The 14,186-nt window shown below is 37.6% G+C and overlaps 1 protein-coding gene across 2 annotated transcripts in view; it reads left to right on the top strand.

Moving 5' to 3' along the window:
* KLHL1 (kelch-like family member 1) overlaps positions 1 to 14,186 on the top strand; it is a 541,448-nt gene that overhangs the window by 525,702 nt on the left and 1,560 nt on the right. For both annotated transcript variants that reach the window (XM_010842287.1, XM_010842286.1), the window contains one exon: positions 9,630 to 9,801. In XM_010842287.1, coding sequence (XP_010840589.1) covers positions 9,630 to 9,801 — 172 coding nt within the window. The remainder of the gene's footprint in view (positions 1 to 9,629; positions 9,802 to 14,186) is intronic.

The raw sequence follows: 14,186 nt of genomic DNA, 5'->3' as shown, positions 1-14,186 counted from the left end.
CCTGCTTCATTTTGTACTCCAAGGTCAAATGTGCCTGTTACTCCAGGTATCTCTTGACTTCCTACTTTTGCATTCCAGTCCCCTATGATGAAAAGGACATCTTTGTGTGCATGTGTGTGTGTTAATTCTAGAAGATCTTATAGGTCTTCCATAGATCATTCAATCAAATCCCTTATGATTATGTAGTGAAAGTGACAAATAGATTCAAGGGATTAGATCTGATAGAGTGTGTGAAGAACTATGGACAGAGGTTCATAACATTGTACAGGAGGCAGCAATCAAAACCATCCTCAAGAAAAAGAAATGGAAAAAGGCAAAATGGATGTCTGAGGAGGCCTTACAAAAAGCTGAGAAATGAAAAGAAGCAAAAGGCAAGGAGAAAAGAAAGGTATACCCATATGAATGCAGAGTTCCAAAAACAGCAAGGAGCGATAAGAAAGCTTTCTTAAGTAAACAATACTAAAAAAAGGAGGAAAGCAGTAGAATGGGAAAAACTAGATATCTCTTTAAGAAATAAGAGATTCTTTATTTCCCTATTAAGAAAATTAGATATACCATAGGAAAATTTCATGCAAAGGTGAGCAGAATAAAGGACAAAAAAGGTATGGAGCTAACATAAGTTGAAAATATTAAGAAGAGGTGGCAAGAATACACAGAACAACTATAGAAGGAAAGGTCTTATGAACAACCATGATGGTGTGGTCACTCACCTAGAGCCAGACATCTTGGAGCATGGAGTCAAGTGGGCCTTAGGAAGCATTACTACAAACACAACTAGTGAAGGTGATAGAATTCCAGTTGAGCAATTTCAAATCCTAAAATATGATGCTGTGAAAGTGCTCCACTCACTATGCCAACAAATTTGGAAAACTCAGCAGGGGCCACAGGATTGGAAAAAGTCAGGTTTCATTCCAATCCCAAAGAAGGGCAATGCCAAACAATGCTGAAACTACTGTACAATTGCACTGATTTCACATGCTCTCAAGGTAATGCTCAAAATCCTTCAAGCAAAATTTCAACAGTATGGGAATGGAGAACTTCCAGACATGTCAGTTCATTTCAGTCCCTCAGTCATGTCCAACTCGTTGCAACCCCATGGACTGCAACACGCCAGACCTCCCTGTCCATCACCAACTACTGGAGCTTATCAAATTCATGTCCATTGAGTTGGTGATGCCATCCAACCACCTCATCCTCTGTCATCCCCTTCTCCTGTCACCTTCAATCTTTCCCAGCATCAGGATCTTTTCAAATGAGTTAGTTCTTTGCATCAGGTGACCATAAATTAGGCTGAGCACAAGGGAACCCTCTTACACTCTTGGTGGGAATGCAAACTAGTACAACCACTATGGGGAACAGTGTGGAGATTCTTTTAAAAACTGTAAATAGAACTGCTATATGACCAAGAAATCCCACTGCTGGGCGTACACACTGAGGAAACCAGAAATGAAACAGACACGTGTACCCAAATGTTCATCGCATCCAGGACATGGAAGCAACCTAGATGTCCGTCAGCAGACGAATGTACAGAAAGCTGTGGTACATATACACAATGGGATATCACTCAGCTATTAAAAAGAATGCATTTGAATCAGTTCTAATGAGGTAGATGAAACTGGAGCCTATTATACAGAGTGAAGTCAGAAAGAAAAACACCAATACAGCATATTAACACATATATATGCAATTTAGAAAGATGGTAACAATAGCCCTATAAGTGAGACAGCAAAAGAGACACCGATGTAAAGAAAAGAATTTTGGACTCTGTGGGAGAAGGCAAGGGTGAGATGATTTGAGACAATAGCATTGAAACATGTATATTATCTTATGAGACATAGATCAGCAATCCAGGTTCAATGTATGAGACAGGGTGCTCAGGGCTGGTGCATTGAGAGGACCCTGAGGGGTGGGTTGGGAGGTGGGATGGGGATTCAGGATGGGTAACACATGTACACCCATGGCTGATTCATGTCAATGTATGGCAAAACAAAAACAAAAACACTATGATATTTTAAAGTAATTCGCTTCCAATTAAAATAAATAAGTTAATTAAAAAAAAAAAAGGTTGAGCACAGAAGAATTGATGCTTTCAAACTGGTGCTCTCTTGAGAACCTCTTGGACAGCAAGGAGATCAAATCAGTCAACCTTAAGGAAATCAACCATGAATACTCATTGGAAGGACTGATGCTGAAGTTGAAGCTGCAGTACTTTGACTACCTGATAGGAAGAGCTGACTCACTGAAAAAGACCCTGGTGGTGAGAAAGATTGAGGGCAGAAGGTGAACTGGGCAGCAGAAGATGAGATGTTTTGATGGCATCATCGACTCATTAGATGTGAGTTTGAGCAAATTCCAGGAGATAGTAAAGGACAAGGAAGCCTGCCATGCCACCGTCCATGGAGTGGCAAAGAGTCAGACAGGACTGAGTGACTGAATCACAACAACTTTGAAGAGTAGATGTAGTGGAATATGAAGGTGAAAGTTAAAATGTTAGTCACTTTGTCTTGTCTGACTCTTTGCAACCCTATAGACTATAGCTCACCAGGCTACTCTGTCCATGGAAATCTCCAAGCAAGAATACTGGAATGGGCAGCCAATCCCTTTTACAGGGGATCTTCCGTACCCATGGTTCAAGCCTATCTCTCCTGCACTGCAGGCAGATTCTTTTCTATTTGAGAATATGACCTAAATCAAAATAGATTTTTTCTTACACCTTCATTTAAAAGTTGAAATTAATTTAAATTTAAAAAATATTTTTTGTATAAAAATAAGCAAAAAATGTTGACATAAGGAGCAGACATCTAATTTTATTGCCCATGTAGCATATGATATATTTTTATCTTCAAATTATGTAGTAACAATGCTTGAAAAAGTAATGATATCTCAAATTTTTCAATAGAGCTTTTCAGTGAGAAATTAACTTTTGTTCTGTGGCTATCATATGTCTTCAGCAAGTTTTCATTTTACAGCCAATTTTAGCCACTGATGCATCTCTTGCCTGTAGGCTATAAACTTTAATAGAGTCCCTGATACAAACTTCACATTCTGACCATGAAGGCCAAGATGAGATGTAGGAAAGGCAGACAGCTAAACACATAAAGACAGTTCCCCTGCTTGCTTTTTCTTTCATTTTCTATAAACAGACAACCTGAGGCAAAAAAAAAAAAAAAATGCTTAGAAGAAAATTTTGTCAAAAACATGAACTGATAAAAATAGAGTTCACTGTTCATAATAGTCAGAAAGTGCTTATACATCTGTCGTCTTCTCCTAAACTAACAAAAGCTGGGGTTTTTTTGTTTTTGTTTTTCTTTTGAAGGGTAAGAATTATGTGTATCACCAGGCTGAGAGGTGGATCCATGGACTTCTATAAATAGAAAAATCAATTTTGATTCATTAATGTGAAAACAGTGATAAACATTATTGGATAATTTTAAATTTGTGTGATTACTTCAAAAATATCTAGTGGAAAGAAAAAGTGTGTCAGAGGAAGTAGGGTTAAGACTCATTTTTTGTCTTGGCTTGGTTTGATTTTCCAACTCTATATGTTTAAATACCATCACAATTCCTGATGCAAATGAAAAGATTGCTATTAAACACTTATCAATCCCTGAAAACAGATATACCTAATTTAAAGATCTGGATCTTCCAGGAGAAAACACTAAATATTTAAGATTTTCCTTAGAAATTTTATAAAATAAGAAAAGAATGATGTCTGTTTCTAAGCATAGGACATTATTTCTAAACTTCACCTAAATATAAGATGTACTCAGTTAAGTTCACTTGAGTTCAGTTCAGTTCAGTCACTCAATCATGTCCGACTCCTTGCAACCCCATGGACTGTGGCACTGTGGACTTTCAACCTCTGACTGTGTCCAGGGCTCACTGTCCATCACCAACTTCTGGAGCATATTCAAACTCATGTCCATTGAGTCAGTGATGCCATCAAACCACCTCATCCTCTGTCATCCCCTTCTCCTCCCACCTTCAAGATTTCCCAGCATCAGGATCTTTTCAAATGAGTCAGTTCTTTACATCTGATGGCTAAAGTATTACAGTTTCAGCTTCAACATCAGGCTTTCCAATGAATACTCAGGAATGATTTCTTTAGGATGGACTGGTTGGATATCCATGCAGTCCAAGGGACTTGCAAGAGTCTTCTCCAACACCACAGTTCAAAAACATCAGTTCTTCAGCCCTCAGCTTTCTTTATAGTCCAACTCTCACAGCCATACATGACTACTGGAAAAACAATATCTTTGACTAGATAGACCTTTGTTGGCAAAATAATGCCTCTGCTTATTAATATGCTATCTAGGTTGGTCAGAACTTTTCTTCCCAGGAGCAAGTGTCCTTTAATTTAATGGCTTCAGTCACTATCTGCAGTGATTTTGGATTTCCAAAAAATAATGTCTGTCACTGTTTCCATTGTTTCCCCATCTATTTGCCATGACGTGTTGGGACCAGATTCCATGACCTTAGTTTTCTGAATGTTGTTTTAAGCCAAATTTTCCACTCTCCTCTTTAACTTTCCTCAAAATTCTCATTAGTTCCTCTTCACTTTCTGCCATAAGGGTGGTGTCATCTGCATACCTAAGGTTATTGATATTTCTCCTGGCAATCTTGATTGCAGCTTGTGCTTCATGTAGCCAAGCATTTCTCATGATGTACTCTGCATAGAAGTTAACAAACATGGTGACAATATACAGCCTTGATGTACTCCTTTCTTTGGAACCAGTCTGAAATTCCATTTCCAGTTCTAACTGTTGCTTCTTGATCTGCATTCAGTTTCTCAGGAGGCAGGTCAGATGGTCTGGTATTCCCATCTCATGAAGAATTTTCTAGTTTGTCATGATCCACCCAGTCAAAGGCTTTGGTATAGTCAATAAAGCAGAAGTAGATGTTTCTCTGGACCTCTCTCACTTTTCTGATGATCCAATGGATGTTGACAATTTGGTCTCTGGTTCCTCTGCCTTTTCTAAAACCAGCTGGAACATTCAGAAGTTCATGATTCACATACTGTTGAAGCCTGGCTTGGAGAATTTTAAGCATTACTTTGCTAGCGGGTGAGATGAGTGAAATTGTGTGGTAGTTGGAGCATTCTTTGGCCTTGCCTTTCTTTGGGATTGAAATGAAAACTGACTTTTTCCAGTCCTGTGGCCACTGCTGTGTTTTCCAAATTTGCAGGCATTTGAGTGCAACACTTTCACAGCATCACCTTTTAGGATTTGTCATTCCACTCTTTAATCATAAGGGGTTTGATTTAGGTCATACCTGAATGGTCTAGTGGTTTTCCCTACTTTCTTCAATTTAAATTTGAATTTGGCAATAAGGAGTTCATGGTCTGAGCCACGGTCAGCTCCTGGTCCTGCTTTTGCTGGCTCTATAGAGCTTCTCCATCTTTGACTGCAAAGAATATAATCAATCTGATGTCAGTATTGACCATCTGGTGATGTCCATGTGTAGAGTCTTCTCTTGTTGATGGAAAACAGTGTTTGCAATGACCAGTGTGTTTTCTTGAAAATAAAAAAAAATCTGTTAGCCTTTGTCCTGCTTCATTCTGTATTCTAAGTCCAAACTTGCCTGTTACTCCAGGCATTTCTTGACTTCCCACTTTTGCATTCCAGCCCCCTACAATGAAAATGACATCTTTTTTGTGTGTCAATTCTAGAAGGTCTTGTAGGTCTTCATAGAACCATTCAACTTCAGCTTCTTCAGCACTACTGTTCAGGCATAGACTTGGATTACTGTGATATTGAATAGTTTGCCTTGGAAACAAATCGAGATCAATCTTTTGTTTTTGAGATCGCATCCAAGTACTGCATTTCAGGCTCTTTTGTTGAATATAAGGGCTACTCCATTTCTTCTAATGAATTTTTGTCCAGAGTAGTAGATTTAATGGTCATATGAGTTAAATTCATCCATTCTCCTCCATTTTAGTTCACTTATTCCTAAAATGTCAATGTTCACTCTTCCTATATCCTATTTGACCACTTCCAATTTGCCTTGATTCATGGACCTAACATTCAAGGTTCCTATGCAATATTGTTCTTTATAGCATTGGACTTTACTTCCATCACCAGGCACTGGGTATTGTCTCTGCCTTGGCTCTGTCTCTCCATTCTTTCTGGGGTCATTTCTCCACTGATCTCCAGTAGCATACTGGGCACCTACTGACCTGGGAAGTTCAACTTTTAGTGTCCTATCTTTTTGCCTCTTCATACCGTTCATGGGGTTCTCAAGGCAAGAATACTGAAGTGGTTTGCCATTCCCTTCTCCAGTCGACTAAGTCCTGTCAGAACTCTCCACCATGACCCATCTGCCCTGGGTGGCCCAATATGGCTTGGCTCACAGCCTCATTGAGCTAGATAAGGCCATGGCCCATGTGATCAGATTGGTTAGTTTCCTGTGATTGTGGTTTTCATTCTCTCTGCTCTCTGATGGAGAAGGATAAGAGGCAATGGAAGCTTCCTGAAGGGAGAGACTGACTGAGAGGGAAACTGGGTCCTGAGCATGGACAGGAGTATGCTCAGTAAGTCTTTAATCCAGTTTTCTGTTGATGGGTTGTGCTGTGTTCCCTCCCTGTTATTTGACCTCAGGCCAAACTATGGTGGAGGTAATGAAGATAATGACGACCTCCTTCAAAAAGTCCCATGCATGCACTGCTGCACTCAGTGCCCCCAACCTTGCAGCAGGACACCTCTGACCCACGCCTCCACTGTATACTCCTGGACACTCAGGGGCATGTCTGGATCAGTCTCTTATGGGGTCCTTTCTGGGTCCTGGTGCACTCACGGTTTTGTGTGTGCCCTCCTAGAGTCTCTTTCCCCAGTCCTGTGTAAGTTCTGATGGCTCTGTGGTGAGGTTAATGGAGACCTCCTCCATGAGGGCTTATGCCATATCCAGGTCTACTGCACCCAGAGCCCCTACCTCTACAGCAGTCCAATGCTGACCCGTACCTCTGAAGGAGACACTCAAACACAGTTCTGTCTCAGTCTCTGTGGGGTCTCTGGGTCCTGGCACACACAAGGTATGTCTGAGCCCTCTGTATAGGCCATGGAATTCTCTGGGCCAGAATACTGGAGTAGGTAGCCTTTCCCTTCTCTTCCAGATCCCTGAATCTTCCCAACACAGGGATTGAATCCAAGTCTCCCACATTGCAGGTGAATTCTTTACCAGCTGAGTCACAAGGGAAGGCTTGTAAGATGTACTTGTGTTTTCTTAATTTTCCTGTGGTATTCATGTGTGAGAATGTCTTCATTATTTGAGCTTTACTTAAAATTTCAGAAGCCTTCAGAAATGCATTTATTATTCTTTAGTGCAATTAGCATTAGATTTTGTCTGTTTTTCTCTTTCTGCAAAGTGAGCAACAAAGTCTGTTGTGTAGATAGTAGTTGAAAAAAAAAATCCTATAGAGCTGAATAAGAATCATAAGGGGACTGAAATAGTACTTCAGAGAAAGCTATTTAAGTGAAACAATTGTGACAAATTTAATATTTGGTTAAAATTAAAAAAAAAATAATAACTTGGACCCTCTGCTTCAATCTTTTGATTTACCAATTTCTCCTTTCAAGTGATTCCCAAGTAACTGTCACTGAAACATAGTTCTGTTCATGTTGTGTTTCCTCAAATGTCAAGTTTTCTTATTTTTCTATTAAATAAACATGAAGTACTTTCATACTCTGGGAATCAAGTAATCTATTCAATTCAGTTCAGTTCAGTTCAGTCACTCAGTCATATCAGATTCCTTGCGACCCCATGAATCGCAGCACGCTAGGCCTCCCTGTCCATCACCAACTCCCGGAGATCACTCAGACTCAGGTGCATCGAGTCAGTGATACCATCCAGCCATCTCATCCTCTGTCGTCCCCTTCTCTTCCTGCCCCCAATCCCTCCCAGCATCACAGTCTTTTCCAGTGAGTCAAATCTTCACATGAGGTGGCTGAAGTACTGGAGTTTCAGCTTTAGCATCATTCCTTCCAAAGAAATCCCAGGGCTGATCTCCTTCAGAATGGACTGGTTGGATCTCCTTGCAGTCCAAGGGACTCTCAAGAGTCTTCTCCAACACCACAGTTCAAAAGCATCAATTCTTCAGCGCTCAGCCTTCTTCACAGTCCAACTCTTACATCCATATATGACCACAGGAAAATCCATAACCTTAACTAGAGGGACCTTTGTTGGCAAAGTAATGCCTCTGCTTTTCAATATGCTATCTAGGTTGGTCATAACTTTTCTTCTAAGGAGTAAGCGTCTTTTAATTTCATGGCTGCAGTCACCATCTGCAGTGATTTTGGAGCCCCCAAAAATAAAGTCTGATACTCTTTCCACTATTTCCCCATCTATTTCCCATGAAGTGATGGGACCAGATGCCATGATCTTCGTTTTCTGAATGTTGAGCTTTAAGCCAACTTTTTCACTCTCCACTTCACCTTCATCAAGAGGCTTTTTAGTTCCTCTTCACTTTCTGCCATAAGGGTGTTGTCATCTGCATACCTGAGGTTATTGATATTTCTCACAGCAATCTTGATTCCAGCTTGTGCTTCTTCCAGCCCAGCGTTTCTCATTATGTAGTCTGCATAGAAGTTAAATAAGCAGGGAGACAATATACAGCCTTGACAAACTCCTTTTCCTATTGGAACCAGTCTGTTGTTCCATGTGCAGTTCTAACTGTTGCTTCCTGACCTGCATACAGATTTCTCAAGAGGCAGGTCAGGTGGTCTGGTATTCCCATCTCTTTCAGAATTTTCCACAGTCTATTGTGATCCACACAGTCAAAGGCTTTGGCATAGTCAATAAAGCAGAAATAGATGTTTTTCTTGAACTTTCTTGCTTTTTCTATGATCCAGCGGATGTTGGCAATTTGACCTCTGGTTCCTCTGCTTTTTCTAAAACCAGCTTGAACATCAGGAATTTTATCGTTCATGTTTTGCTGAAGCCTGGCTTGGAGAATTTTGAGCATTACTTTACTAGCATGTGAGATGAATGGGATTGTGTGGTAGTTTGAGCATTCTTTGGCATTGCCTTTCTTAAGTAATCTATTAGCTGATCAAATATCACCTTTTAAACATTGGTTCTTCTTATACATTTGATCCTAAACACACTGCACACCTAGTTTTTGCAAAGCTGCCCATGCACTTTTTTTTTTTTTAGCACTTGTGTTCTTTTGTGCAAATATCCTCTTTTTTTTCTAGCAAATTAGGATAGACTTTCAGACTTTATTTAAAGAAGATTTCAGTGTGAATTATTTTATAATTCTCCCAGATTTCTAACCATTACTTCTGTTTCATGATCATAGCACTTTATTTGTACTCTCTTGAAAGAACTTCATTCCACTGTAGAAAATATTTATTTTCATATCTGTCTTTCTTAGGAAAAATTATGATATTCACTTTTGTGAAATGACTCTGCATCCATCTAGTTAAGAGTCTAGCCATATTTTTAAAATAGTTTAAACCATAGAAAGCCCAACTTTGTGGATATTGGCTCTGCAACATGTGTTCAAATAATTGAGCTTTAAGGAAAAATGCCAAGTTTTCTTTTCCATGGCTTGTTTTGAAACAGCATCACTAATATCTAATAGTAAAGTTGAATGTGATTAGAATATGTTATATCCTATCATCCTTCTATTTTAGATACGATCCCAAAACAGACACATGGACTATGGTGGCTCCTTTGAGTATGCCCAGAGATGCTGTTGGAGTCTGTCTCCTTGGTGACAGATTATATGCTGTTGGTGGCTATGATGGCCAGACATACCTCAACACTATGGAATCCTATGATCCACAAACTAATGAATGGACCCAGGTAAAATTGTTGCCAGCATAAGTTGCTTCACATATAAGAATTTTTTTCATTTACTTCCTGTGGAGAAGATGTGTACATACAATAGTGTACTTAGTTGAATTACTCTGAACTCAAAGTGACTGATTTTTGTTCATGTTCATGTTCATTTTATTAAAAGTTTATTAAATCATATACTTTTGTGTACTTTTCTATTGTGTATTCTATACTTCAATAAAATTTATATTACAAAGTGGAATTTATGCTTCAGCGGGATTTTCATTTTAAGTCATACCAAGGGACAGGGACTGAATTTTAATCAACTGAAACAAAAAATAAAAGTGAAATATATTTGTTCACAAAAATTTAACTTTGCATGGTTTTAGAAATAACAAAATCAAGTGGATAGAAGCTTATAGAAATTAGCTTTCTGCTTCCCATTTTTTGCTTGGCTATCTTTGTTATGTTCCTTGCTACCTATGGCAGAAAGAATATTCCATGGGATGGTGCTGCTGGAAACTCCAAATGAAACTCTTCACAGCCATAATCATAAAACAAAAGAACTTTTTTCAAAAAGGCCCCCAGAAAAATAGCAAAGAGGCCTGAATGGTCTGTTGCATAATGCATTCATTCCTGTCTGAACACTTTGTTCAAGAAGATGGAGAAAAATAATTGGCTGATCTTAGATTAACCTTCAACTATACACAGCAATTACAGATTCAGGATCATGTTCAGAGAAGCTTCAAAACCAGTCAAATATCTGGAGAATGTGTGTTGGGGTGGGGAAACATAAGGGTAGGACACCTTAATTAAGATGGAAAATACCTTATGCTTACAGTTACTATAGACTTGCTTGTAATGAGGGGAATGGGTATGTTTTCAGACTTTTTCTTTAATACTCAATTTCTCTAAACTTTTTTTTTCTTTCTAAATCTCTCAATATTTCTTATTTCTCTGCTTTATCAGAAACTTAAAATCAAGAAACATTTCAAACAAACAAACCATTTTCCCACCAGTGGGTACATTTAAATTCCAAAGTCTTACTTAGTTGAAGCAGAATAATAACCCGTCTCCTCGTATTCCCTAATGCATAGAGGGCTTTATTTTTTTTTTTAATTTTTGATCACAGAGATGGACTAAAATTTATATGAAGAACTTGAACATTGATTGAAGTAAATTAAAAAAAAAAATTCTTACTTTTAAAGATACATAACTTCCTTTGATGATATATGTTCAACTACAATATTAAATAGACTGAGTTGGAAGTACAAAATCAAACTCATCATGGTCAAGCTAAAGTATCTGCCTTATGACTATTACTCTTTCCTAAGGGGAAATTCTTTGATTTCAATGAAGATAGATGCATTTGACAAAAGAGGATGAAAACAGGTAGAATGGAGGAAAGTTCAGTGTAAATTTGGAGAACTAGGTTCTATGTTTTCTGTGTTTAACTTTAATTGTGAAAAAGTAGTGTTCCTTATCCAGGGAGAAGAAAACATATAATAAGGTATAATTATTGCACCGAGAGTTTAGAAGATATATTTTAACTCCTTACATTCCCAAGTTCCTAGTTTTACAAAGGGAGCAATGCATGAATTATTTTTGATTTTCTAAGGAAGTACAAATTCAATGTTACATATCTTAAATGAACCATTTTTACAAATGAATATTAAATAAAGAGGCCTATGGGCATAAATATGATTTAATATAATATTTTCATTATATATATATGTTTATAGTAATGAGCCATTATGCTTATCATTGCTCTAAAATTGAAGTCAGAATAATGCATGTAGTACTAATGGGTAGAAATTTCCAACAGCCATTTTCCCTGATCTATGTTTTATTATATTCTTTTGGGTATATAGTATTTTACAAATAGCAAGGTGGTATTTAAAATATTTTAGAACAAAGTTATTTTAATATAATAGACATTAATTTTAAAATTTCTAAATTAAGATTTTATATCCATATCTTTTCATTCTTTATATTTTTAAGACTTTCAAGGGGTCATCAGGAAACCCACACAAAATCACTTTGGAAAATTTTCAGGATTCCAGACTACTAGAGAAAGCTCTCATATTTGCTGTATATTGCCTGTCACATTCCCTTCACTTACTCCACAGATGGACAAAATCAATTGGTGCAAGCATTAGAATAAATAAGAAAATTATATTGAAATATATAATAATGTATATTTGAAAAACTTCCCAAGCTAGCTAGAATTGGAAATAATGAAAATAGATGAGGGGACATTTGCAGATACATGTCTTGCATAGGTACATACAGAACACACACATACATGCTTGCATGAGTGTGTGTATTTGTGTTTTAAATAAACTTGATTTTTCCACTTAATTTTTTTTTTTTTTTTTGCATATGATCTGGAACAAAATGTGTGTGCTTTAAAGCATAGAAATAAATTTTTAATTTTGTTTCCTCTAGCTTGAGTAAAATCATCCTTTCATGTGTTTCTTTGGTACATGGTCATAGTGCTGTCATGCTGCATCTATCTGCAGCTATAAAAACCAAATACAATATGTCATTTACAGTCATATATTGAAAGACTGGCATAGTTGCTAGCATGGGTAAGAGATGTGTGAGACTTTCTTAAGTGAATAAATTGTGAATTATTTTTGCAGCTGTTTACTCTGTTGTACATGGGTTTAGTTCATTTGCATACAATCAGTCTATAAGATATTCAGAATTAGTTTCAGGGAAGTCTGGTAAGATATTTGCATCTTGGATTGCTGTTTAATAACTAGTATCATGCCAACCTTTTTAGATTAAAAATCCCATGGACGGAGGAGCCCGGTAGGCTGCAGTCCATGGGGTCGTGAAGAGTTGGACACGACTGAACTACTTCACTTTCACTTTTCACTTTCATGCATTGGAGAAGGAAATGGCAACCCACTCCAGTGTTCTTGCCTGGAGAATCCCAGGGACAGCAGAGCCTGGCCGTCTGCCTTCTCTGGGGTCGCACAGAGTCGGACACTACTGAAGCAACTTAGCAGCAGCAGCAGTTTACTCAAAAGTATAATGCTGGAGAGAGAAAAGGGCAGATTGTCAAATATGTATTAAGATAAACTGAACCAAGGGGAAGAGAGGGAAAACTCTCAAATATTTAAAAAGTACTTACATACAATACAATATATCAAATGCTTAAAATAGAATGATAAATGCTGAGGTAAGAGAAATACTGTACACTATGCTAGAACTTAAGTGTATTAGGTAGAGAAATCTTCTTTCGGGAAATTATATAAATAGACTATGGAATGGCAAATAGATAATAGTTAAACGATAAAAATATGGGGAGTGGTTTGGTTTAAGAAACAGAATTTTTAAAGAGTCATGGGAAGGAGAACACATGGCATGTTTCACTGAGCAAGAAATAAAGTGGTGAGCAATAAGTTTGGAGAGATAAAATGGGTCTTTAGGATATAAGGCAAGAAACCATGTTATAGAATCTTGACTTTACCATGAACCGAAAGGATAGTTAATGAAGGACTTTAGGCAGGGAAAGTAAATAATCAGAATTGTGTTTTAAAATGACTGCACTTGATAGAATATGATTAGGAGAAAGATCAGAAATTTATTAGGATATACTTCACTAATTCACTGTAAGGGTGGGAATGTTTTCCTTCTTTCCTTCTAGTTTTTTTTTTTTTTTTTTGCTAATCTAACAAATTGACATAAGACAAATTAACAGGAAAAAAAAACAAATTTAATTTTGTGCATATGGAAACCCCATATGGACTCAAAAGAAATGGCCAAAAGCAGGAAGCTCTTATACTGTTTTAGACAGAATTTAGAAGACAAAGTGGTTTGGGATTAGGTAGTAAATTAGCGAAGAAGTTACAAGGTTTTCTGACACGGCCTTTCTTGGCCCTAAACTCCTTATGTCTGTTGATAAGGATGCTTTTTACACTCCTAGTAGAGAGAGGGTACCATCTTACATGAAAAAGCTATCTCCTGCTTTAAGGGGTCAAAGGAAGGTCACAGTGCTCCTTCTGCATGAAATATCACTCAAGTGTCTTTAATTCAAAATAATCAATGTGCCATAGTGGCATATCTTGGAGTGGGCTATTCTACTCTCCTTTCACACTCAAGGTGAAGTTGTAACCTGAACTAGTTGAAGATAGTAGGAATGGTGTAATTCAATTGGTAGGAGAGATAATTATAAGACCTGATGTTATTCAGCTGTAAGCTTGAGGGAAATGAAACTAAAGGCTGTAGATATGCTCTAGGTTCCTGTCTTGAGCAACTGAGTAGAAGGATAAAAGAAATAACAGAAAGAAGAGTAAACTTGGGGCAGTGGGGGAGGGGAGGGAGCAGCAATTCATTTTTACATGCAAATATAATCATGTATAGAGACATAGATGCAAATGTAGATAGAAGTATACTTCATC

The sequence above is a fragment of the Bison bison genome, unplaced genomic scaffold (assembly GCF_000754665.1).
Source record: "Bison bison bison isolate TAMUID 2011002044 unplaced genomic scaffold, Bison_UMD1.0 scf7180017864176, whole genome shotgun sequence".
Classification (NCBI taxonomy): domain Eukaryota; kingdom Metazoa; phylum Chordata; class Mammalia; order Artiodactyla; family Bovidae; genus Bison; species Bison bison.
The sequence above is the reverse complement of the archived record's forward strand: the minus strand, read 5'-3'. Positions and strand labels throughout refer to the sequence as shown.